General features: G+C 31.4%; 2 protein-coding genes and 1 long non-coding RNA gene across 4 annotated transcripts; 1 reads left to right on the forward strand and 2 right to left on the reverse strand.

The window, feature by feature from the left end:
* Positions 1–152: 152 nt before the first annotated feature.
* LOC145941884 (ubiquitin domain-containing protein UBFD1) lies at positions 153–4,080 on the reverse strand. Of its 2 annotated transcripts, none has more exons than XM_083048270.1 (5): positions 3,967–4,080; positions 2,839–3,210; positions 2,547–2,737; positions 2,283–2,471; positions 153–2,195 (listed from the first exon to the last, which is right to left on the reverse strand). In XM_083048270.1, the coding sequence occupies exons 1-5, from the start codon at positions 3,977–3,979 to the stop codon at positions 2,085–2,087; spliced, it is 876 nt and encodes a 291-aa protein (XP_082904396.1). In that variant the 5' UTR covers positions 3,980–4,080; the 3' UTR covers positions 153–2,084. The 2 variants fall into 2 exon arrangements, with proteins under 2 accessions (XP_082904396.1, XP_082904397.1); XM_083048271.1 differs by lacking the exon at positions 3,967–4,080 and adding an exon at positions 3,618–3,941.
* Positions 4,081–12,401: 8,321 nt separating this feature from the next.
* On the forward strand, positions 12,402–17,476 carry Betaggt-ii (geranylgeranyl transferase type-2 subunit beta). Its single transcript, XM_083048134.1, has 7 exons — positions 12,402–12,626; positions 12,712–12,791; positions 12,963–13,067; positions 15,463–15,819; positions 16,093–16,237; positions 16,298–16,473; positions 16,679–17,476. Exons 2-7 carry the CDS (start codon positions 12,789–12,791, stop codon positions 16,889–16,891), a joined length of 999 nt encoding a protein of 332 aa, XP_082904260.1. The 5' UTR covers positions 12,402–12,626; positions 12,712–12,788; the 3' UTR covers positions 16,892–17,476.
* A 77-nt stretch (positions 17,477–17,553) lies between these two features.
* Positions 17,554–20,027, reverse strand: LOC145941810 (uncharacterized). The gene is made up of 5 exons (XR_014426221.1): positions 19,668–20,027; positions 19,363–19,572; positions 18,952–19,161; positions 18,028–18,846; positions 17,554–17,702 (listed from the first exon to the last, which is right to left on the reverse strand). It is a non-coding gene; the product is annotated as an uncharacterized LOC145941810 (long non-coding RNA).
* Positions 20,028–27,788: the final 7,761 nt, after the last annotated feature.

Raw genomic sequence — 27,788 nt, forward strand, 5'->3', positions numbered from 1 at the left:
AATTCCTTTAATAATTTTTTAATAAATATTTATATTAATTTTCAACATACCCGTAATTATAATTGAGATTTAAACACTCTATTTAATTCTCTAATTCTCTTATTTTCAATTGGGTCTTGAATTGTGATTAAAAAGATTAAAATGCATTGAAAAACAGTTTCAGAAGTATTTCTATTTTATCAAATCACACATAACGTAATGTACAAGTCCTATTCAAACCGACTTCCAAAGCATATCTCTCTTTTAATTAGATAGATTTTATTAATTGCACACATGAATTACCACCATTTTTATTTTTCTTATTCGCGCAATTCTCTTACATAAAAGGTATAAAACTTACAGCACTTACAATATTAAAGAGCATATATAAGTTTTTCATATATAGTTCTCACAGATCATGGCATAGTAATGAATTGATTCGGTTTGATCTTTTGTGGAGACACTTGATATTTTTTGCTACTAGATTTAATCATAAAATGAATTTTTTAATTTAATTATAAACGTGAAATATTCGTTGTTACTCTATATTGAAACGACAACCTTGTTAATCCATTTTTTTTTATTCACGAGAACTGCTTTGATTGATGACAAAATAATATGTTGTAATGTATAATAAATTTGTATATATGAAATGTGTAATAAACTTGCATTATTAAAAAAAGAAATATATAATATACAGAATGTGTCTTACTTAATCTGCACTAATGGCAGAGTTGTAAAGTCACACATTTGGAGATGAAAATCCTACTAATATTAAATATAGTTATATTTATTAAAATCTTGTAAATGAATAAAAATTATTCCATATAGAAAAAAACCATGTATAAATTTGGATTATGTTGTCCCATGTAAATCATATAATTACTAAAAAAGTCTTTAAAATTCAGCAAAAAGAGTGTGTTTGTTGCAGAAACAAAAAAAAAATAAATTTAAAACTTAACATGTACCAAAAGTAGACTTCATACAGAATTGTATGGAAATATTTATACAAGTATGATCATATTAAATTATATTCAATACATACACAAACTGAGCAAGTTATATAAAATGAACGAATGAATCATAGGTTTCATTAATGATTGCTTCAAAAGTTTACTTATAAATGTAGTATTAAAATTTTGTCTTTTGCTGGAACATCCTCATAACAGAAAGCACTATACATTTCTAATGGGTGGCATTTTCTGTGCAATTTTTAAGCATGAAAATGGCAGAAAAATATTTCTTTATTATACTTACTACATATATTCTGTGAAGAATATATGGTCTTCGTGAAAATAATGGCGCATTTATTGGAGGTACATACACATACATACAAAGCATACATACTCACACAGACATAACTGTAGCAAAAGAATTAATTGATTGATAAAATAGAAATTTATAAAAATCTCTTATTAAATAAATAATATATTATTGTTATTAATATTTTCCTTCGATTAATATTTTATCTCAATTATATAACTTTTATATCATAATATCCAGATCAACTTAATATTTTTATTTCAAAAAAGTTTTATCAATAGATGGAATCATACACACAACACAAACACACACACACGCGCATAAATCATTTTTACAAATTTTAAATAAAATTGCAGATTTCAAAAATTTATAAATACGACATTTTGATAAAATAAAAACAAAGAATTTAATCATATATTCAAAGACGCATATAATATTATCACAACACATTAATTATGGAAGTTCCACTAATCACAGTTCTCGTGTAAAAGACTGTCTAACTTACATTCAGCTGTGTAGAAAATTCAGATTACACTTAAATCTTGACTATGAAAATATAAAACATTGGCATATAGTGTGTTTACATTTTTTCTCCCAATAAAACAAGATTGTCACCTAAATTATTTTCTTAGTAAGATAGACTATGTTTATTGGATATTCTTGATGATGTAATGCAACTCAAAATAAATTATTACTTACTGTTAAAAATGTGTGTGACTAGCTGACAGTTTTTATGTCAATGGAACAGCAGTGTTTGTATCAATGTTTACACTTGATTTAGTTTTGCTCAATTTCTGTGAGTTGCAAAATTGTGATTCACAGAAAATGAAATTTCCAGCGAATCAGAAATAACACCACTTGCCAAGAATAGCGTCTTTAATAGCAGATATGTACTGTGCAGGAACCCAATATATCCAGTATCTTGATGCTTCTGTAGTACCTAATTGTATTCCCTACAAGAGTTTAAATATTATTATTAGATTATTCATAAAAATAAGATCATTAAATTTGCAGCATAATATTAAAGACAATATATATACCATAATATGATACTCAGGATGATCGTGAATAGGTTCACTGTGAACACCTTTTATTGAATTCATAGGTATTTTGTCTGTTCTTTCTTTTGTGCCAATCCAAAGTTGATCTTGTTCCAATTTAAATGTTAATCTAACTTTCCCGCCAGACTTGTTTAACATTCCAGCTAATGGAAATTCAGGCAAAGGTTCCTATATATGGAATTAGTTGTAGTATAAGTTTCATTATAGAAATATATATAAAATAAACTATAGAAATTATACAACCTTGCTATCTAGTATTCCTGGCATCACATCCTCTGGAATACCTTTATCTAAGACCTTCCTATGCACTTTCTGCTGTGAAAGGGGTTCTTTGCTTACTGCAGAGACAGTTTCATCTACGAGATCTTGTTTTGTTGGAATTGACACAGCTAAGACGTCGTCTAATTTCGATCCAACTATCATGACTTTGGCACCTTAGATATTATAAGATAAAGTTAAAGAACAATTTTATATGCCAAAGAAATAAATGTTTTGTACAATTCTAAGATATACGATATAAATCTTAATTTATCACCTTTTGTTATTCCCAAATTCCTAAGAGTCTGATCATCTTTGGCTAATCCTTTAAACATAACTTTCTGCATCGCTTGTGGTACTGAGATAATTTTCTGCAAATGTGTTTTTAATTCGGCAACCGTACCGTCTAAAGCAAAATTCACACTAATCTTCTGTTTGTTGTAAATCACTGTGAAATTTATATTCTCCATGGGCGGTTCTTGCAAGGCAGTTGCAGTTGCATTTTGTGATGTTCCAATATTGTTTTCCTGTTCTGTTGTAAGTTCTTTTGCATTTGTTTCAAAGGTTTCTGTGGACTTTGGATTTGATGCGAGTTCTGAACACGGGGACGAGTTGCAACAACTGTCATTGTCATCGTTCTTTACAGTATCTGGAAAGATAAAAAGAGAATCAAAATTGTAAATCCTCATGTAATGCAAATCTTTTCTCGCAAGAACTTCTGCAATCGTTTTATAATAATTAATAATTATTTTATTAATATATATATAGTAACACTGATTAAATATTAAATATATTATATACACATAATATTAAATATTTTTACTATATATATATATATATATATATATATAACTATTGAATATACATATATGTATTATTAACTATATTAACTCAGATTAACTAATTTATATGAATTAAATTCAGTGTCTTATTTATTATAAAACACCCACATACATAAATAAAGTACAAACATTCTTTTTGCGAAAATACTGAAAGGTTAACGCGAGTTTCGAGTTGTATCTACTTGAAAAAAATATATATTTTGCGAAAACGTACACATTATGTTGCATTGAAGAATCCAATGATAATCTAATCAAATGCACATAGAGAAACTTTCGATAAAAACAAGAGCATAGAAAGAAAGAGAGAGAGAGAGAGAGAGAGAGAGAGAGAGAGAGAGAGAGAGAGAGAGAGAGAGAGAGAAGCAGGTCATAAAATTATCTGCCATACACACAACGCATGCAATAATGCATTTCGACGGAACATCGCGAACATCGATCTGTCAACTACTTCTGTTTTTTATACGATTGAAAGAAAAGAGCGAAAGGGAGGCTGAAGAATATGATTGTGTGGGAAAAATTTTTATGAGAAAGCACATGAAAAATAAACAGGATTTAGCACGTACCAACGTACTCCATGTTGAACTGTGTTCCGTTGGCCAATCAAAATTATCACAGAGAGCGTTGTGCATCGTAACATCTGTGACGCAGGCTTTTCAGAATGACTTTCGAATTTTTGAATCTATATATTTCCAAAGTACGACGAAGCATGATATGAAATGCATCAAGAGAGAGACAGAGAAAGAGAGAGAAAGAGAGAGAGAGAGAGAGAGAGAGAGAGAGAGAGAGGGGGGAGAGAGAGAGATAGACATTTTCGTAGGAAAAGAAGATTTATACAAAGTGGCCTACGTATAAATAAGTGTAAACACTTATTATTTATACGTAGACCATCCTGTATAACAAATCAATAACTTGAAAAATATTTATCGAATCAAAAAGATGTTCAAGAGAAAGTTTCATGTATTCAAGGGCCTTTTTAACTATGTAAATTTAAAGTCGTCTCCACTCCTCGGGAAACAAGGAGGAGTATAATTTTAGATAGAACACTTTCCATAAAATTGGTACATATTATTTCGATTCTGCGGAAAAAAAGAAGTAAATTTTACATGGAACATTTGTTTGAAAAATGTTTCTATCAAAAATTATAAGCATTTAATTTTTAAAGTAAAATGCATTCAAAATTATTTAACGATAAAATTATGAAAAGAATGAAAAAACAATTGCACACGATACAGTAGTAATACAAATAAGTGAAAAAGTTCTCGTAGAGGGAGATTTTAATTTTCTCTAATTTTTAATTTTAATTTTTTTATAATTAAATATAACTTTTCTAATTTTCTAAGAAATAAATTTTATTTTATTTTTTTCTAAAAATAAGTTTAATTTATTAAATTTTCCTAGAAATTAATTTAATTTTCTATTTTCTAAGAATAGTTATTTTAATTTAATTTTTAAAATTTTCTTAAAAATGAATTTTATATTTTTTTTTAATTTTATATTAATTTTTTTATTAAATAAAGTAGATACCCTAGTAGCACAATACATTGGTTAGGCTGGGTCTACATTGGTCGTAGAATCGTAGATCGTAAGAAAATTGACCAACCACAGTTAAATCTTTTTTAAATAATCGACTGTGGTTGGTCAATTTCCTTAGGCTGAAAACCCATGCAGCGGAATAGCAGAACGCGGAACCAGCGGATCGCCAATCACCGAGTTATTCCGATAGAACCCTTCGTCGAGCTCTATGGGAATAATTCTGTGATTGGCGATCCGCTGGTTCCGCGTTCTGCTATTCCGCTGCATGGGTTTTCACCCTTACAATCTACGATTCTACGACCAATGTAGACCCGGCTTAAGACATTACTTAAAGCCGGGTCTACATTGGTCGTAGAATCGTAGATCGTAAGAAAATTGACCAACCACAGTCGATTATTTCAAAAATAATTAAGGGTCGGCAGGCGACACGGTGGAGACGCCTGTCGGCCGGCCGGGAATTACGGATTCTATAATCCAGATTTTAGCCAGAATACTGAATGAATCTCATTAAATTTACGATATTCTTAATCAGTAAGCTCGACTGTAATCAGCTAAAGAGCTATTTTATTAAAAAAAGGTGAAAATAAAATTTTTTAATAAACTTGGGGAAATGTGCAGTTAGCAACGGGTAAGGTTGGGTTAGCCGCGAGTCCGTATTTAATTTATTATAAATTTTTAAGACCAAAAATGCAAAATCGGGCTCTTTAGCTGATTGCATTATTATATAAAGAATATATTTAAAAAAAAATCACGAAGCTATGTCACTTATTTGATGAGAAATCTGGACGATACGATTCTCACTAGATCTAAGGAACTGGGGAAATTTTCGTGGTAACATACTGACAGCTTGACAAGGAGAGAGATAATCGTTCTGTCTTTGTCTCTCTTGCATCGCGTATGTAGTAGCGTCCATGTAGGCACAAATACTAATATGTTGAGCACACGGATGCGATTATTGAAAGATAATGTCAACAAGAACCGGCTATCGTATTACCTTTGTTTCTCTGTATATGTAAAACGAGGATAACGATATCTTAGATCTTGCTCCTAACAATATCTTCCAATAATTGTATCTTATTGTATGCCGTATCTCGCATATATTATGTATCTCAAATTATAGAATAATGATTTATTAAATATTAAAATATATATTTTTTTTAAGGATTATTATATGTATAATTTAGAAAGAATATTTAAAATATTTATAAGTTTATATATATGTATATATATATGTATATATATATATATATATATATATATATGTGTGTGATTGACAAGTATGTGTTATCTTGATTTCTTATTGATGTTACTGTATAAAAATATCAGCTGCATAAAGAATAATATAAAGAACTTATGAATAACATATAAATAGCTCAATGCAAGGTGTTCGGTCTATCACCCTGAAAACTCGAGTTCAAGTCTATCGGTATATATATATATTTTTTTATATTTATTATTATTGGAATATATAGAAATTATTAAAAATATATATTTTTAAAGGCGATACTTAAGAATTTTTAAATATTGAAAATATTTCAATAATTTTACAACTACAAACACATTGTATATATAAATGCAAAAAATTCGGTAAATAAATTAATCCAGTAATAAATCTATCTCTCTAAATCAGTAATCAATATATATATATATATATATATCAGGGATCCGGACCGAAACAAAATTAGGGTTCGGTTTCGGTTACGGTTTAATAAAATATTGAATAATTGTTCCGGTTCCAGTTTCGGTTTTTTGATAAATAAAAAAACCGAAACCGTTTAAATTATGATTTTTTCGGTTACGGTTCCGGTTTTTAAAAATTTTTACTTTTTGTTTTTCTAATTAAATTAATTTCTAAATTATATTACTTTAAAAAATTATTATTAATTTTTATGACATAAATAAACAACACTTCATATTATACATAAAAATATATTTAGATATAGGTATATATAATATAGATACATATATAAATATATTTTCATATGTCATAAAAATTAATAATAATTTTTTAAAGTAATATAATTTATATATACTTTATATATATATATATATATATATATATATATATAAAACAGAAAATATAATGAGATGTGATTTGCCAGTCGAATTTTTAAACAAGGTATAAGATTTTATTGACCAACACTGACTAAGATTAATTCTTATATTATAAGACTTAATTTGGGAATAATCTCAATTCGAGATTTATTTCCCGACTCCCCTCTAACCCCCCTATAAAATTATAGGCGAGAAAAATATAGATCCGAAAATCGCTGAATCGGGAAAGGATTCCCGATTCAGCGATTTTCGGATCTATATTTTTCTCGCCTATAATTTTATAGGGGGGTTAGAGGGGAGTCGGGAAATAAATCTCGAATTGAGATTATTCCCAAATTAAGTCTTATAATATAAGAATTAATCTTAGTCAGTGTTGGTCAATAAAATCTTATACCTTGTTTAGAAAATATAATATCTTCACAGCTATCATTATTGCGATAATACATACACGTTTCAGAACATTTAAAAAATAATTATAATTAAGCAATTATTGTAAACGACCCAACTGGCTTAATTGATCTTTCTTAATTCGATATCATATATAAATATACAGACTACGTTTCGACCTTTGGTTCAGGGACTCGATTCTTGAATTCATTCGCAAGAGAAACATATACGCAAATTCGGCTCTTACAGAAAAGTTGCAAGTTGATTGGCTATCGCATGGGTTTTAGCTAATCAACTTGCAACTTTTCTGTAAGAGCCGAATTTGCGCATACGTTTCTCTTGCGAATGAATTCAAGAATCGAGCCCCAGGTCCTTATCAAGTCTAAAATTAAAGGATAATACTATATAGAAGGAATCATTTTATAAAAGCATAGCGCAAACCAAGTTGAAAACAACAATTATTATAAAGTAAATGATTAAAACATACCTTACTTAAATTTTTTTCTTTTTTCAACATGTTACAATTCTCTCATCTGTACTAAATGTTTCGTATAGATGGTAAAAAACGAACTAAGTTAGACTTCCTTTATTATTCTATCATAAATAGGGTTTAAATTCTCTGTGTCTTTATGTAGGTTAATCGTGTTGTTAAATTTTTTTATATAAAACATTTCAGCTATCTCTCTTCCTAGTATGTGTTTCACGATGTAAAATATTAAAGGTTGTCCATTTAAAGTCATGTAAATATTCATTTCTATGTTTGCTTTAGCAATTATTAGACAAGATTCCCTTAACAATATGTAAGTTCTTATTATGGAAATGTTCATCAGATAACAAAATAGCGTGATCGACTAATTGTAAGTTGTTAATGATGTAACCAAAGCGTTATAAGCAAACATAGAAATGAATATTTACATGACTTTAAATGGACAACCTTTAATATTTTACATCGTGAAACACATACTAGGAAAAGAGAGATAGCTGAAATGTTTTATATAAAAAAATTTAACAACACGATTAACCTACATAAAGACACAGAGAATTTAAACCCTATTTATGATAGAATAATAAAGGATGTCTAACTTAGTTCGTTTTTTACCATCTATACGAAACGTTTAGTACAGAGAGAATTGTAACATGTTGAAAAAAGAAAAAAAATTTAAGTAAGGTATGTTTTAATCATTTACTTTATAATAATTGTTGTTTTCAACTTGGTTTGCGCTATGCTTTTATAAAATGATTCCTTCTATATAGTATTATCCTTTAATTTTAGACTTGATAAGGACCTGAACCAAAAGTCGAAACGTAGTCTGTATATTTATATATGATATCGAATTAATAAAGATCAATTAAGCCAGTTGGGTCGTTTACAATAATTGCTTAATTTTATTCTTCACTGGCGACACAAAAATACTCTTATAATTATAATTGTATAATATTGCACTTCGAGGAGAGAGTTATCATGACACTTCCGTCATTTGCGCAAAAACAGAAAAAAATACCGAAAAGAACCGTAAACCGAAAATAATTTAACGGTCCGGTTATGGTTCCGGTGTTATAAATTTATCAGAATTTCAATACGGTTTACGGTTTCTGTTCTACTAAAAAAACGGTTATGGAACGGTTATCGGTTTTGGTCCGGGTCCCTGATATATATATATATATATATATTATATTAATTATTGATTTATTACAGGATACATTAATTTATTCACGGAATTATTTTGCATTTTTATGTATATGATAGTTGTAAAATAATTGATCTTTTCAATATTTAAAAATTCTTAAAGTTAATCGCCTTTAAAAATATATTTTTTAAAATAATTTTTATATATTCTAATATATTATTAAAAAAAATCATATTGATAGACTTGAACTTGAGTCTTCAGGGTGACAGACCGAACACCTTGCATTGAGCTATTTATAATATGTTACTCGTATGTTCTTTACATCACGATTTATATGGAGCAAGTATTCTTATACAGTAACATCAATATAATCAAAAAGTAATTAAGTAATACATATTTGTTAGCCTATAAATCTACAATTGCCACTACATGTTAGACAAGAATTAATACTCGTTCTCTCCTTGTCTCTCTATCGCGCTGACGATACATAAAATATCGATAAAAAAGTAGAAGTGAAAAAGCAATAAATTGCCAAGTCTAATAAGCGCTTGTGTCTTACATGTTGTATATTAGTTCACTCTGCGAATTATTATTTTATCATTATTATTTATCATTGTACAATTTGGAGACATATATATAAATTTTTGATACTATTTGTTATATATACGCACATATGTGCATAAGCATATATAAAATTTACAAAAAGTGGGTGCTTATTAGCCTTGCTACATTCCTGCCTTCTGCTACGGAAGGCCAGAAAGCATTTTCAGGCCGTATCTCGCGTGTAGCATGTCACGTGATTAGCACGGTAGAGGAACAAGGATAACGTGATTATCGATCCTTGTCTCTCTACCGTGCGTCCGCGTGAGCAATGCAATAGTGTGTACGTGTACGGATATACACCACTACATAGAACCTGAAATTGATTTTTCAACGTTGGTAACACTGAAACCGGAGTTTCGCGTTGTCACCGCGCGAGGTCTCCAACATCAATTCGGAGTTTGCCTGGGTCGCCTGCCGACCCTTAACTGTGGTTGGTCAATTTTCTTACGATCTACGATTCTACGACCAATGTAGACCCGGCTTAAAAGACGGTCTTGGAATAAGAACGGACTATGAATACCGTACAGTCTTAAAGGCCATTGCACGTACAAAAATTTTAGTCGTAATCGCAAGGCCGTAAGCAAATCGTCCAATCACAGTCAAGCATTCTTATTACGTTATGATAATTCTTCTCTATGATTGGACGATTTGCTTACGGCCTTACGATTACGATTAAAATTTTTGTACGTGCAATGGCCTTAAGCCTAGTCTACAATGGCAGTAAGCAGTATAGAGTAAGCAGTAAGCAGTAAGCAATATGAAATGGGAATTGCCCATTTCGTTACTCCCGGTCTTTACATCCATTAAAAACAGTATACAATGGCAATAACAAGGCTGTAGGAATAGAGAGTATACTGTTTTTAGTGGATGTAAAGACCGGGAGTAACGAAATGGGCAATTCCCATTTCATACTGCTTACTGCTTACTGCTTACTCTATACTGCTTACTGCCATTGTAGACTAGGCTTTACGCTGGGTCCACAATAGGTGATTTAAGTCCTAAGCCTTAAGAAATTGACCAATCACAGTCGAGTTTTCTCCTCATACTTGACTGCGATTGATCAATTTCTTAAGGCTTAGGGCTTAAATCACTTATTGTGGACCCAGCGTTAAGGGCTAGTCTACAATAGAGTCGTAAGGTCGTAAACGTAAGAAATTGACCAATCACAGTTGAATTCGAGGAGAATAATCGACTGTGATTGGTCAATTTCTTACGTTTACGACTTTACGACTCTATTGTAGACTAGGCTTAAGGCTGGATTATAGAGGCCGTAAATTTTTTCCGTAACCGTAAATTTAAGGATTCAACCAATCACGTTGCCGAATCAAGCAACGCGATTGGTTGAATCCTTAAATTTACGGTTACGGAAAAAATTAGGGCCTCTATGGCCTAGTTTACACCGATCGTTTGATACGCGTATCAAATAGTAAATAACTATTAAATTTGTTTATTTATTGGCTGCTCAAATGCACTACTTGATACGAGTATCAAATGATCGCTGTAAACTAGGCCTATAATCCAGCCTTTAGGCCTAGTTTACATCAAGCACTTGATACGCGTATCAAACAATCGGTGTAAACTAGGTCTGTGACCGGCCCTAATAAATTTTGCTATAATGTATTTTTTATGCAAAAAAGCTGTTTAATCTGTTTGTTTGTTTCTTTTTTATTATAATTTCAATAAACATGCAATTTTTAATGCCGATGAGGTAAACAATGCAAAGACATGTGATGAGATGCGACTTTTCCCAAATAAAAATAACAATGGCCTAGTTTACATCGTGCACTTGATACGCGTATCAGGGACTCGATTCTTGAATTCATTCGCAAGAGAAACGTATACGCAAATTCGGCTCTTACAGAAAAGTTGCAAGTTGATTGGCTATCGCATGGCTTTTAGCCAATCAACTCTTGCAACTTTTCTGTAAGAGCCGAATTTGCGCATACGTTTCTCTTGCGAATAAATTCAAGAATCGAGCCCCAGGTACTATATTTGTACCAAATTCGTACTAAATATTTAGTACGCACGATGTAAACGCTGCCGGATCAATTTGGTACGAGCGTATCAAGTAGGAGTATCGTACTAAACTATACGCGTATCAAATGATACGAATGACGATGATGTTAGTGTTGCGCATAACCTTAATTAAATCGAGTATATTGTAAATTTTGAAACATATAAAACTTGTACACTTTGGCACACTTATTTTATTCATATTTTAGTACATTCGATGTAAACGTACCCGTACTAAAGCTTTGATGCACACCAAATTTAATACGCGTACCAACGTTTCGACGATGTAAACTAGGCCAATGAATATATATCATCCCTTAAATGATTTCCAATCGATTCCGTTCTAAATATTTATTAAACATAATTGTTATCTGCTAACTTGACGTTCGATAAAATTACAAGTTTATTTAAATTATAAAAAAGTGACTTTTCGCAAATAAAAATAACAATGAATATATCATCCCCAAATGATTTCAGATCGATTCCGTTCAAAATATTTATTAAATATAATTACTATCTGCCAACTTGACGTTCGATAAAATTTTGTTATAAAAAAAATATTATTTCCCAAATGTTCAAATGGTTTTCCTAAACTTCCCCAAACGATTCCCAAATTATATGAAAAAGAATAATTAGAAAATATTCAATTCATCTGCTAACTCTACGGCGGTAAAGGTTCCATCCCAGATATTTCCTACGTCCATGTACTGTGTCCATTTGGGCCTCTTCCAGTTCATGTACATTCACTGAAGTGGCGCTTCGAATACTCTTTCAAAGCGAAATACAGGAGTTAGCTATCTATTTTCCTATCTCATCTGTGATTTACGCATTGCTGCGTGCTGTATGCGTGTTATATGACGTTTTTATGTATTTACGTAATTATAATTACGTTCGATATCTGTCAGGAGTGATAAATTATATCGCTAAATCATGTTGGTGAAATGTCAGAATTCACTCGATCTCATCAGATGCATTATTTGTTCGAGAAATGTTTTTATTAAATGGTTTGTATTCTCTTTCGATTATTCTGTGCTTAAATAATTGTCTTTAATTTTAAACTTGCCAATTGAATTCAGAATACAATTTCAGATTCACGACGATGAGTACCTAAAAAGAGTACAATTATATATTAGCATAATTTATAATTATCGCGCAACGATTACAAGATGGTAAGTCTAACCTATGTAGTTACCTTGAAGAAAAAGTTGATATGCGTAAAATAGAATGTATTTAGAAAATTAATCAATTTTTGTACCCTCTCTAATCAAGATCTTAATAATATGCAAATCTCTATATAATTACATTGATGATTCATATTGTATTACTATTTTTTTGTATAGGCAACATTGAAGCATGATATTGAATTACCAAGCAATATTCCAGAATTATTAATGGAGAAGCATGCAAACTATCTCATTTCATATGGGACCAACAAAGATGAATATGTAAGAGTCTATTTTAACAGTTTTGTTATCTACAAGGTGTTTTGAAAGTCTAGAAACGATCGAATATCTCATAAACAATTTTAGAAAAAAATGTTTCAAATAAAAATTATAGGGTTTAAAAATATCTATTTACAAAACTTATCACTTTGGCCTTGACTAGTGTTGCCAAGGTAAAAACAAGATCACCTTAAATTTTTTTAATGGAACTACCATATTTTATTTTTATATAAATCGATTCTCTATAATATTTTGCATAACAAGTTACAAGGTAGGATGATAAAAAAGTGAATAGTTTATAAGATATTTTATACTTTAATTTGACATAATCTTGCAATGCAAGTATGTAAATTGCAAGGAGCTATATATTTTTTCTTAAAAACAACTATATTTTCTTTACATCAATTAATTCCTCTCATTATTTTGTGCATAAAAGTATTTAGGTAAGATCATCCTAAAATAAATATTTTAAAAGATTTTCATAGTTTATGTAATTTAGTTATTTCATAGGCCGGTATTCATAGTCCGATCTTATATTTAAGATCGTCTTAAGTCCGAGCTTGAGATGCTACACAGCCATTTGATTGGTTGAATGGGGTCTTAAGTCAACCTCTGACCAGACTTAAGACGATCTTAAATATAAGATCGGACTATGAATACCGGCCATAGTTCATGTAAAAGATAATGTCAAACTAAACAACTAAAGTATAAAATATCTCGTAATTATTCATTTTTTGACTATCCTATATAGTATATAGAAATCGGTTTATGTAATAAAAATAGAGTTCCATTTAGAAAAACTAGATTGATCTAGGTATAAATCTTTAAAAAACGTCACACGTTGAAAAAATTAAAAAAAGAAAATTTAAGGCTCCTGCATACTCACTGCAGCCATCTTGAATTGATGACGTCAGAAGCGAGAAAATATACCATGAAAATTCTTGCGACTTACGCTAAAATAAAAATGTTTTTCAATAAAATAGGGTTTGTAACCGATAGAACCGACTTGTAAAATATACCGAAAACTCTCCTTTTGTTTGGGTAAGCAATAAATAACATTATATATGTCGAATTGAATTGAGCCTAATCAAGGACGAAAACCAGCTGTTTGACAGGTATCGAAATGAAATAAATATTTGCTTTTACATATTAAATTATAACAAAATGAGAGCTTTCAGTATATTTTAACACTATAACACAATTACTTTAAAAATAGAAACACTGCACTAAAATGATAAATGACGCTGTAAGTAGCAAGAATAATTTATGTCATATTCACGCTTAATAGTTTATAGTTTTGCCAAATGTGGCGCTGTCGTACAAATTTTACGGACTTGGCAATCGAGTATGCAGGAGCCTTAATAGTGTTTGAGTCAATTTTAACGGAATTATTTTTTTGTCCTGAATGAGATTCCTTCGATTATTTAAATAAAATTTGTAACATTTTAGACTTAAAAATAAAATTTTTGAGCTACTAGTGAAGAGAGGATTCAAATATTTTCAATTTTTCAAGACCATTTTACGATTTTTTTTCAATTTTTTTTTAAATCGCACTTTTTGGTATTTTATACCATTCCAATTAAAAAAATAAGTATTTATAAAATTAACAGGCACTTATTTCGAAGTTTTAAGGGTCAGGAAAAAAGAAAAGTCCAATATTTTTAATTTTTTAAATATATTGGAAAATTTTCGTTTTTATTTTTTAAATTGATAGGAGGAATAGTGTAAAATACTAAAAAGTGCGATTTAAAAAAAAATCGAAAAATGATCTTAAAAAATCGAAAATATTTAAATTCCCTCTTCGTCAATAGCTCAAAAATTTTGTTTTTAAGTCTAAAATGTTATAAATTTTTTTAAAAATAATCGAAGAGATTTCATTCAGGAAAAAAAATAATTTCGGTTAAAATTGACTAAAACACTATTAAATTTTCTTTTTTTAATTTTTTCAATATTTTTTTCGAAAAATACATTTAAAGACAAAAAACGACCATCTTATTTATGACAATATTAGTATTTTTCTTCAAATTATAAATATTTAAAATTTTTTAAATCAATTTTTAAAAAAATGTGTATCTCGGAAATTGATAGAGATAAAAATCTAAAAAAATTCATGGAAGCTACTTTCAATAGATACAAAAACATGAAAAAAATGCATCAAATAAAAAATGGTCGGGGAAAAAAGTCGTTGATTTGATATGGAATACCCCATATATAAATCAGTTGTAGTGAAATAACTGAAAATACATTTATAGCTGTGTAAATTTTTATTGTGTCACTCTGTAGAGATACATTTAATATTTTAAATGTATAAATAGTAATGGGTTTAATCAGAATTTTATATATTTTGTACATTTATTCAGGACACTTTTTTTAGGATTAACATATTTTTATTTTTTAGAACTATTCTCAAACCGAGCACATGAGGATGTCTGGAATGTATTGGGGTCTTACTGCTCTAGATTTAATGGGAAAGTTGGAGCAAACTAATAAAGAGGACGTGCTAGAATTTATTGGACAGTGTCAAAGTGACAGTGGTGGTATTAGTGCCAGTATGCAGCACGATCCGCACTTACTTTATACACTCAGTGCTGTTCAGATACTGTGTATGTACGATTCATTGGACGTAACAAATGTTGACAAAATTGTAAATTATGTCAAAGAAAGACAACAGCCGGATGGAAGTTTTGCCGGTGATCAGTGGGGTGAGGTGGATGTCAGATTTTCGTTTTGCGCTGTCGCAACTTTGTCACTTTTGGTAAATATCGTAGTGACTCAAATAGCTAATTTGGATGCCTGCAAGGACAAAGTATATTAAAATAGGAAACGTTTAATTATTCAAAGGAAAATCAATTCTTGAGATAGAATAGATACTTCTTGGAAACATTACTTTTCTGAAAATCCTTAGGCTTTAATGGATTTAAGGATGATTGTCAGATCAGCAACATCGTTAAATACATCTTAGAAAAAATTAATTCTTGAATTAAAAAAATTAAAATAAATTCTTTATATTATCACTAATGTATTTCAGAATCGTTTAGACGCGATAGACATCGAGAAAGCAGTGCAATTTGTTTTGAAGTGTATGAATTTTGATGGAGGATTTGGTTCAAAGCCAGGATCCGAGAGTCACGCGGGTTTAATTTATTGTTGCGTAGGCCTGCTTTCGATAACAGGTATATAACATACAGAATGTCCTGAAAACATCAATCTGACTTATTAAAATATTTTTCCAGAGCATCTGCATCTAATAGATGCTGATCGTTTAGGATGGTGGTTATGTGAGAGACAGTTACCTTCCGGTGGTTTAAATGGCCGACCCGAAAAGTTGCCAGATGTGTGCTACTCTTGGTGGGTATTGTCGGCGCTGACAATCCTAGGCCGTCTTCATTGGATAGATAAAAAAGCTTTGGTAAGTAAATATCTTCGAATAACATTTTTTATTGGATTATAAATAATTGTCAATCAATTGATATTGTTTAGATTAAAAAACATTCTCTCTTACGATTTCATTTTGGTGCCTCTGTGTTAGCCAATCAACGATCTAAAACAAGCAATTATATTGATATCAATTTAATTAGCTAATACAACTATTTTCTTTCCATTTTTCATTACAGATAGATTACATTTTGACTTGTCAGGACGTCGAATCCGGCGGTTTCAGCGATCGACCTGGAGATATGGTCGATCCTTTTCACACTTTGTTCGGTCTCACCGCATTATCATTATTAGACAAGAACTTTTCGTTAAAATCAATTAATCCTACGTACTGCATGCCGGAATACATAATCGATCGTTTAGGTCTTAAACCGTCGAGGCTCGATGCATGATTATATATCCGACGTATTCTAAATTGTATGTCAGTTCATTCATTTCTTCATTAAAAATACACGGTTATAGATTTTTTTACAAAACATCTTTTGAGTTTTATGTATGTACTGTCCTAAAACATCCTCAAGAACATGCTTCGATTAAATCTTCTGTTTTTTAAACAATTTTTTTTATTAAGATTATTCAAAATGTTTCAACAAATTGCGTGTCTTTGGGTCCCATATTATTAAAGTTTCGTAAAGATTCAAAAAAATTTCAATTACAATAGATATTCATAATGTGCATATGAAGAGAAAAGAAGCCGTCCATGAAGAGAAAAGAATCCATCAATTCATACGTTGTTGAGTATTCGCTGTCACCCGCATTAAATATTCTCTTTTCTTCGATCCACTTCCATCAACTAAACTCTCTTAATTGTTGTGCGCTCTAATTAACACGATCTCATGATTTTCTTATCAACTGTACCCATGATTTTTGCGCTAATACCGACATCATATTTTATTCTCTATGCAAACTTTATTATTTTATGTAACAATCAACTGCAACGCGAAATAAAAATTCTAATAAAAAAAAGTTGACTTTTATCTCTGCTTGCTTTTTCTTTTATTACCATTCATTTCCAACGCTACTGCATCGAACGTGTAGTTTTGAAATCGATCCGCATACTTATTTTTGTACAGATTATTTTCACTATTTTTTAGCTAACAAAAGATTATTTCTATACTTTGTTTAATGAGAGAACGTGTATCGGATCGGACGAAGACTCGTTCGTTTCGGGCAGGTCTCCTCCTCCACTGCTTGTGTAAGGCCCTGCGTACAATATAGAGAAAATATTAGGAATAAGAATTATTTTAAAATAATAAAATCGAAAAAACTCTGATATGTACAAATACAAATTCAAGTATAAATAAGGGCTCTTATTAGCTTATTAGCCCTTATTAGTCCTTTATATCCGAATTTGTATTTTTATATTAGAGTCTTTTCGATTTTATTATTTAAAAATAATTCTTATTCCTAATATTTTCTCTACTGTTTAAAGTTAAATGCTTACAACTTTTGATAGAAGCATTTTTCAAACAAATGTTCTAGATAAAATTTACTTTTTTTCGTCGAATCTAAATATAGTAGAGCAAACCTGTGTATAATGGTCCCCCGGGGTAAAATGGTACCCTGTACTTATCTCTCCGATTAGTGTTGTTATCTACATGTAGAATTTTATATTACTTCTATCTCTGTCCTGCCATCATGTGAACGTTTATTGAAGTGATTGGATATGTTTAACAATAAGATAAAAAAAATTCAATTTTTTAGAGATTTGATATAAGGTAAACTTCCTGTTTTGTTTCATTGTACGTCCTGTGATTAAGAGAGATTCTATATAAAGTTATTATACTAATAAGATATAGTTTCATACTATATATTTTAATGAGTTTAAAAAGTCCACAAGATGGCAGTCTTTTCGTAGCCTTGTGGCGTTCCTGTTCCGATTCCTGCCTTATTTTAGGAACTTTTATTGTTACCAACCTCATTCAATTAATTTGTTACTAACTTCTAGTTATATATTAATGAGGCTTAACAACAGATTATATTTTGGTTATAACATTTATTCAATTATTATCCTTTAATAAACCTCTCTTTAATAAATTTCTCTTGTACACATCTTTCTTGATATAAAAAGATTTAAAAATACATCCGAAGTCTAGTTATTTTACATAAAATACCCACAACTGGTGACCCCGTTATTTTGGATTATACGGCATATTTAAAATCAGTGATCTACGAGAACTTCGAGTTTTCCCAGTTTTTCTGCTGTGATCCTTGTACGGTTTCTCCTTGTGAGCTTCGAACCGACTAGATTTTTGAGTCGTCGAGTTTCAAGGATTCCAAGTTTCTGGACTTCGTGTACTTCAGAAGAATTTCAAGATGCCTTTGGATCGATCTCCGATTGCGACTCCTGCAACGGCAACAGTTCCAATTAATGAAGAGGATATGGATATTCGACAGCATCAGGCTACTGCGTCTCAATCTCTCTGTTTTACTGGTGATAATCAGCACTTACAAGGTCAGTCACACGAGATTCATTTCAACGAATTCCGTCTTCTCAAGTTGCCGAATTTTTGGCATAAGCAACCTAAGTTATGGTTCGCTCAATTAGAAAGTGAATTTTCTCTATATAGGATTCGTTCCGATGATATTAAATACAACTCGGTGATTAGACATCTTGACGAACAAGCCTTAGTTGCAGTTTCTGAGATTATAGAAAGCCCTCCTGAAAAAGATAAATATTTTCATGTTAAAAACTTATTGATTAATCGATTTACTGATTCGGAGGAAAAACGATTACGCCAATTATTAGCTGGAGTTGAATTAAATGGTAAAAAGCCATCAGATTTACTAAGAGAGATTAAGCAATTAGCTGGCGGTGCTATTTCTGACAACATTTTACATTCAATTTGGTTGCAAAGATTACCTTATCAAGTTCAAGCCACTCTGGCTGTTGTCGAAGAAAGTCCTTTGATTAAATTGGCAGAATTAGCTGATAAAATTTTGGAACGTGATAATTGTCTTCAAGTTGCGACAATTGCTTCTTCCGAAGATAAAAAAGCTGTCAAAATCTCTAGTCTTGCGGTTCTTGAAAAACGAATTGCTGCTCTAGAAGTTCGGCGTCCACGTAGCAAATCTAAATTCAGATACAAAGGAAAAAGATTTAGATCATCTTCTAGAAATAAAAATTATAGTAAAGATAATAAAGAGATCAAAAATATTTGTTTTTACCATAAAAAATTCGGTGCCAAAGCGTATAAATGTACTATTCCTTGCGATATGTCCAAATCCATTGCGGAAAAGGAAAACTAGTTGCACCGTTGGATTTTGAGACGGATAAGAACGGTTTACCTCATAATCGTCTCATTGTCTCAGATAAGTCCTCTAGTATAAACTTTTTAGTTGATACGGGAGCAGATGTTTCACTTCTTCCCAAAAAGTTTGTACAGAAAACTTAAGTTTCTTCTCTCAAACTTTTTGCAGCCAATGGAACCAAGATCGATACCTATGGATCAAAAACATTAATTTTAAATCTAGGTTTGCGGAGGAGCCTTAAATGGAAGTTCTGTGTAGCAGACATACAAAGACCTATTTTAGGTGCAGATTTTTTAAATCATTATGCTATTTTAGTAGATATAAAAAATAAAAGACTTTTAGATAGTGTTACCGGACTAACATTTAGAGGAAAACTATCTAAAGTCAATCATTTGTCTGTTTATACAACTTCTCCTGCCTCACCTTTTAATAAGATCCTGGCTGAATTTCCTGAGCTGACACGTTTTGCTCCGATTTCCACGACGAAGATCCATCAAGTCGAACATCATATCGTCACTAAAGGACCACCAGTTGCTTCTACTCCTCGCAGATTGTCACTCGAGAAATTGAAGTGTGCGAAGGATGAATTTCTTTTCATGGTAGAGCAAGGAATTTGCAGACTTTCTAGCAGTACTTGGGCAGCCCCGCTTCATATGGTTCCCAAGGTTGAACCAAACACATGGCGGCTTTGCGGAGATTACCGTGCTTTAAATGCGGCAACGATTCCTGACAGATATCCGCTTCCTCATATCCAAGATTTTACTGTTTCTCTACATGGAAAAAACATATTTTCTAAAATAGATCTTGTTAAAGCTTATTATCAAGTTTCAGTAGCTAAAGAAGACATACCTAAAACAGCTGTTACTACTCCGTTTGGTCTTTTTGAATTTCTTGTAATGCCTTTTGGATTACGTAATGCTGCTCAGACTTTTCAGCGTCTCATGAATATAATCTTGTCTGGTCTTGATTTTTGTTTCTGCTATTTAGATGACATCCTTATAGCTTCTGTTGATGAAGAGGAACATGCTCAACATCTTCATATCATTTTCTCAAGACTCAAGCAATTTGGTATGACAATAAATTTATCCAAATGTCTTTTTGGAAAAGATGAAATTCCTTTCCTTGGTTATTTAGTCTCCAAGCTAGGAATTAAACCAACATCTGAAAAAGTTAAAGCAATAATTGATTATAAAAAGCCTAAAACAGTACATGAATTGAGAAGATTCATAGGAATTATTAACTTTTATCGGAGATGTTTAAAAAATGCAGCAGCTTATCAAGCAAAACTTACAGATTATCTCAAAGATAGTAAGAAGAGAGACAAAAGACCAATTATCTGGACTGCTGAATCTGAAGAAGCATTTGATAAATGTAAGGAAGAACTTTTGAAAGTCACAACCTTATCCCATCCTGCTCCTACTGTGCCTCTTATCCTTTCTTGTGATGCTTCTGACTTCGCTGTCGGAGCCTCTCTGGAACAAATAGTAGATGGAATAAATAAACCAATTGCCTTCTTTTCCAAAAAACTAGATAGTACTAAAAAAAACTACAGTACTTATGATCGAGAACTTCTTGGAATTTATCTAGCCATCAAACATTTCAGATATTTGTTGGAAGGACGACAAATTATTATTCGGACTGATCACAAGCCTTTAATTTATGCCTTCCAACAGAAGTTAGATAAAGCTTCTCCCAGGCAGATTCGTCATCTGGATTTTATTGCTCAATTTTCAACAAATATAGAACATATTTCTGGAAAAGATAATGTTGTTGCAGACTCTTTTTCAAGAGTTGAATCCGTATTGATGCCAATTATAGTTTCTCTAGAAGAGTTAGCAGAATTTCAGAAGGAAGATGATGAATTGAAATTACTTCTTACTGATTCTTCTCTTAAATTACAGAAACTCATTCTCACCGGTTCAACTACTCCCATATTCTGTGACTGTTCAACTGTAAATATTCGTCCATATGTTCCTCATCAACTCCGAAGGAAAATTTTTGATGTTGTTCATGGAATGGCTCATCCTAGTGCACGTTCTTCCTGTAAGATGATACAACAGAAATTTATTTGGCCGTCTTTAAGAAAAGATATTAAAGAATGGGCTAGAACTTGTCTTGCTTGTCAACGAGCGAAAGTAAGTAAACATACCAAGAATTTTCCCAAGAAGATTGCTGTTCCGGATCATCGTTTTCAACATATTCATCTTGATCTTGTTGGACCGCTTCCTCCTTGTAAAAATTTTAAATACTGTCTTACTATGATCGACAGATTTTCCAGGTGGCCTGAAGCAATTCCTTTGACTGAGATTTCTGCAGAGACTGTTTCCACAGCTTTTTATTCACATTGGGTTGCAAGATATGGCGCTCCACATACTATCACTACCGATCAAGGACCTCAATTCGAAGCTGCACTTTTCAGAGCTCTCACCAACTTATTAGGTTGCGAGCGAGTTAGAACTTCTGCGTATCATCCTGCTTCAAATGGAATCCTGGAAAGATGGCATCGTATATTAAAAAGTGCCATCATGTGTTACTCTAATAAAAATTGGGTAGAAATTTTACCCACTGTTTTACTTGGTCTTCGCACCTGCTTCAAAGAAGATTTAGGCGCTTCACCAGCAGAAATGCTTTATGGTTCCATACTTCGAATTCCTGGAGAATTTTTCATTGAAGAGGATTTTCCATCTGATCCTGAAATATTTATTGAAAAACACAGAATTTATATGAGAGAAATTAAATCAAGACCTACTGCACATCATTCTAAGAAGACACTTTTCTTTCACAAGAATCTTTATGATTGCACTCATGTTTGGGTTCGCGATGACTCTGTTAGGAAATCCCTGCAACCTCCTTATTCTGGACCGTTTCGTGTTCTTAAAAGAATTGATGATAATTTGTTCACTGTTGATGTTTCAGGAAGGAACGTTAATATCACTACCGAACGTCTTAAACCAGCCTTCTTACCACGAGAGACTGATTTAGTTGTCGTACAATCTCCCTCTACGAGTTCTAAACCGAGTTCGACACCTGTTAGTTCGACATTGAATCAAACTACTGCTACTACAACTTCATGCGGAACACTCAGAACATACTCTGGTCCTAGAAGAGTTAAATTCGCAACGTAGTACGTCGCTGGGAGGGGAGTACTGTGGCGTTCCTGTTCCGATTCCTGCCTTATTTTAGAAACTTTTATTGTTACCAACCTCATTCAATTAATTTGTTACTAATTTCTAGTTATATATTAATGATGCTTAACAACAGATTATATTTTGTTTATAACATTTATTCAATTATTATCCTTTAATAAACCATTCTCTTGTACACATCTTTCTTGATATAAAAAGATTTAAAAATACATCCGAAGTCTAGTTATTTTACATAAAATACCCACAGCCTTTTTTTATAAAAATGGAATGGACGGGGTAAAATGGTCCTTGTTTCTTTTTAAGAAATCACTCTGTCCCAAAAATTTTTAAATGCATTACTCTGCGTTTTTGTTGCAAATATAGTACAAAAATGCCTAGAAATCATTCTCGCATAAAATCACAACAAAGTTGAAGCCCAATTAAAATTTCAGTGCTATATTTTGTTAATTTTTATTTGCAACATCAAGTTAATATGCACTATTTGATAAAAAATTCTTAAAATACATTTTTGTTACATAAATTCGAATTATAAATATAATTATTTAATCGAAACTATTACCTGTATCAAAAATATTTTTGGGGGACCATTTTACTAGTCCCTGGGGTAAAATAATCACTATGGAGGCATATAGAAAATTTTTGACTGCAGAAAAGTTTGAACTAATAAATAATTTGTAATCATTCCACTAAAAAGAAGAAGAAAATGTCCTTTCAATTTTGCAAAGTTTGAGAGAGAAAGCAAAATTAATATAGAAATTGCAGCATTTTTTCCTTAAGGTGACCATTTTACCCCAGTCTCCCCTATAACATTTTATAGAAAGGGAGAGGGGGTTCCATTTGAAATTATGAAGTTACCCTTCACTCCCTTTAAAGGGAGAGCGAGGGTGAATTTGTTTACGTAATTAGAAAGGCTTCTTGAATATATGAAACTTTCTCATGAATAACTTTTTGATTTGTCGACAAATATTTTTAGAATTATTTGTCTGTAACACTTTACGTGGACCATTTATATGTGTGAATTACATTTTCCCTAAAATTCGTAATATCTTAATTATAACAGATTTAAACTATTTGAAGTAGTTTTTTTCTGTTGAGCAAAAGAAATCTTATCGCATCTTCCAATTTCTAATACTGGAAAGATTCCCATAAATTTTAACTGTCAATTATGAAGGCACTTTTGACGAGAAACACGAGAAAAATAATTAAAAAATTCTAAAATCAATAGTTTTTAAGATATTAGCAACAATATAAATGATTTACAAAACAGGTAAAACTAATTATATAGAAAGAAGACAATTTCATGTATAACCTTGACATTGATATATGTTGTCAAGGTTATTATCCTGAGTGACCTTGACCTTGAAAAAGTGATGGTCACGATCCGTTCAAAAGTTATGAAATATTAAAGATTTTGTTATCGTTCGATAACCACGCGAAAAGCGAGGTTCAACTCAAACCTATGTGTCTAGTTTTTTAGTAGTGGAACTACTACCCCCCGTACTGTCTCCACGTAGAGACCCTCTAATAAGAGTCTGGTCATTAGGGGGCCACTTTTGATTGGTCCGCCATGTTTATGCAACTCCCGCTTATATTCAAATTTTAATTACTCTATTTTGAATGTTAATATTTAATAATAAATATTATATTGATTATAATAATAAATTTTACAGTATTTCTATTAATAAACGTTATTTTTATACAATTTTTAACTCAACTCAAGGTGTAAACGCATATATTTATGTCACACTCGTGTTAAGTGAAATCTAGAGTTCCTGTCTATATTGGCCCTTTATTTCTCTCTCTCGCAAGATTCTGCATAAACATGAACGAAACCCGCTTTTCATATACTTTCACTCTGTTGACCAGACTCTTATTAAAGGGTCTCTATCTCCACGCATACACTTTTTAATGCGAGAAGTGAGGTTCCATGTGGGTTTACAACTTTTCACGCGAAGCAAGGTTTCGCATGGGTTTATAATTTTATAACTTTCCATGCAATATCGAATTTTGTATTGTGCAAAACGGAAACTTTAATGTTTCATAATTTTTGAACGAATCATGACCACCACTTTATCTTCAAGGTAAGAGTCATTCAGGATGATGATCTTGATAATATATGTCAAGGTCAAGGTCATATATGAAGTTGCTCTCTTTCTATAAAATAATTTGCATGCAATTACATATATATAATTCAGTATTACTTATTTATGATATCTATTGGTTGTGGAATTTTAAAAGTATTTTTCCTGCGTTCCTCATAAAGAATGCCTTCATAATACACAATTAAAACTAGGCGCCAAAATTATGGGAAGCTTGCCTTAATACTATCATATCTTTATGAATCTTTTGAAATTTTGTCAACACATCGGCTGATACAAAATTTTCTTTTTTATTTAATTTTAAATTTAGTGCAAAAAATAAAATTCTTATAAAATTGTTTAGTATGGAATAAATGTGTACTAATCTTATTTTAAATACTATATTAAAATTACAAATGGATACGTGTGCAAGATACATACATCATACAGACCTACAGCACCGAATTCCCAATAACTCTAAACTTAGAATTCAAAAACCCAAAAATTCCAATATCCCGAAACCCAAAAACACAATAAGTTCAAAATACAAAAAGTATGCATTTGTAATTTTAACATCTTTAAAGTGGTATATCTCGGGAACAAAATATCGTAGGAGGACGATTAAAAATGGATTTTAAAGGAGAAGACTAAGTACTATGCGATGACATTATCAGAAATATTTAAAAAATTGATGTCTCTAAAATAAATGCATGAAATTGGTCAAAATCATTATTTTTTACACCTTATCTATCTTGAAAATCTGACGTGATGGGCAAATTATGAGGCCAGATTCGGATTTAGCGCACAAAATTACGTAGGAAACGTTTGCTGAAACATTAAAACCATGTAGGCCGCAGGCCTGTGTTAAGGGTGCTTTTCACGATGCTACTTTTATTCGCTTTGAGCAAGCTTCTTAATTCGTCAGCGAATTCGCTGATAAAAACTTCTTCTAGACGCTCGTTTTTTATTCGCTAGCGTCTAAAATTTTGAATTTGCGGCGTCTAATATTCGCTGCGTCTGTCTGCGCTAAAGTTGAACATGTCCAACTTTAACGCTCTCGTCAAGCGAATAACTGGGCGACTTTAGCAGCAGCGTCAAAAAACGCTCCGTGTAAAGATGGTAGCGAATGAATAAACAGGCGAGTAGCGAATAATTCGGCATCCTGCGCATGTGCTAGATGGCCAACTGACGTTTTATTATCCAGGAGACGTACATACATGCGTGTGTTTGGTACAATAATATTTTCTTATTATTTGTGGAATTTTGTTCTCTTTCATTTTTGCGTCCAAAATGCCCCAAAAATTACCAAGATTGAAAAATAACGAAATATGTACGTTTCTGGAGATTTTGGAAAATTATCCAATTATTTGGAATATAAAATTAAAAGAATATTCGAACAAACCCATGCGAGATGGACAAATAGCAATGATGCTCCTCGACCTCGAAAAAAAGAATTTGAAGATGTGCGAAGAAGAATTCCGAGGTAAGTTGGTATTTTTAAATAAATAACTATTACAATTTAATTTAATAATAATATATATATAATTAATAATAATAATAATAATTTAATAATAATAATTTTTAATAATAATTTTTAATAATTTTTTTAATAATAATAATTTATTAATTTATTTTTTTAATAATAATTTAATTATATCATATTCTTCTTTTTTTCTTCTGGTTTATTGCAGAATTATAAATTTCTACTTGAAGAGCTCGAGCACAAAGCACAACAGCGGCTTGAAATAAATCATTCCGAGATGCCATGTTTGTTGAGGCTGGCCGTCCCCAAAAACAAAATTTTTGCCAAAACGCTTGCGACTTTATTTTTTTTATCAGCAACGTGTAAATGATTTAACGCTAGCGACTTCGTCAGCCAGAAATTCGCTTTGGAAGAGCGAAAAGCTGGCGACAAAAGAAGCCAGCGACAAGCGTCAAAAGTAGCATCGTGTAGAGCACCCTTTATACATACATATATTGCACCTAGCAACCGTGTAATAATGGGATGTCTCTTCTTGCCTCACGCTTATACTCGTGTGGGGGGGGGGGGGGATTGGACAATCTTTCTTATCTTCGTAATAATTAATTTCTCATTAATTATTACGAAGATCGCAAAACGATAAAGAACTTTCCTACTTAGTTTAACATACTCTATCTGCACACAATGATTGGGACGATTATTATTGCACAGCCTATATATTGCGAATTATCTATTGACATTATGAATCTTTTTGTGACCATCCAGACGTGATGCGTACCCTTTTGAAAATACCTCTGGATGACTTGTTCATGAATGTGAAGCGTAGTATGCATGTGAATAACGAGAATTGCCATTTTGTCGGTGAGGCACGAGGCGTAGCGACACGCCTCTTGCCAACAAAGTACGAGCAAGGAAGACGCTTTGCTCCGATTGGCGTTTATCTTTTCCCACCCCTTTCTCTTCTTTACCTTTAGGTTCGTCGCTGGTCAAGATTAGATTTGATCATATTAGAACTATTAACTAGAAAAAAGATCTTATATGTCTCTTCGATAAGCAATATACAATATCGCTAATAATTAAGAATATACTAAGACGGTGCTAATATTCGCGTGGTTGATCGAAACAAAGTTAAGAATAAGGTGCCACTTTACCAGTCAGATATGATTGTTGGGAACCACGCGATAATGTTCGTAACAATTTTTTTGCTTGGCTTTATTATCGAAAATTAACCCTTGCTCAGTAAATCTCGAGTTACTTCGAAACCGGTATGTTCACTTTGTAATTTTAAATAGCAATGCCGCTATTGTTATGTCAGAGATTTGTTAAATTGTTT

The sequence above is a fragment of the Prenolepis imparis genome, unplaced genomic scaffold, assembly GCF_030444845.1.
Source record: "Prenolepis imparis isolate NDT839.2.m4 unplaced genomic scaffold, iyPreImpa1.0 SCAF_10, whole genome shotgun sequence".
Taxonomy (NCBI): Eukaryota; Metazoa; Arthropoda; class Insecta; order Hymenoptera; family Formicidae; genus Prenolepis; species Prenolepis imparis.

What these genes read in the sequence shown, in the direction of transcription:
- Betaggt-ii (XM_083048134.1), top strand. An exon ending in GGACCAACAAAGATGAATAT is followed by an intron (nt 13,068 to 15,462) that starts GTAAGAGTCTAT and finishes TTTATTTTTTAG; the next exon opens with AACTATTCTCAAACCGAGCA. An exon ending in AGGCCTGCTTTCGATAACAG is followed by an intron (nt 16,238 to 16,297) that starts GTATATAACATA and finishes ATATTTTTCCAG; the next exon opens with AGCATCTGCATCTAATAGAT.
- LOC145941884 (XM_083048270.1), bottom strand. An exon ending in GAATTTGGGAATAACAAAAG is followed by an intron (nt 2,738 to 2,838) that starts GTGATAAATTAA and finishes ATAATATCTAAG; the next exon opens with GTGCCAAAGTCATGATAGTT. An exon ending in CAGGAATACTAGATAGCAAG is followed by an intron (nt 2,472 to 2,546) that starts GTTGTATAATTT and finishes TTCCATATATAG; the next exon opens with GAACCTTTGCCTGAATTTCC.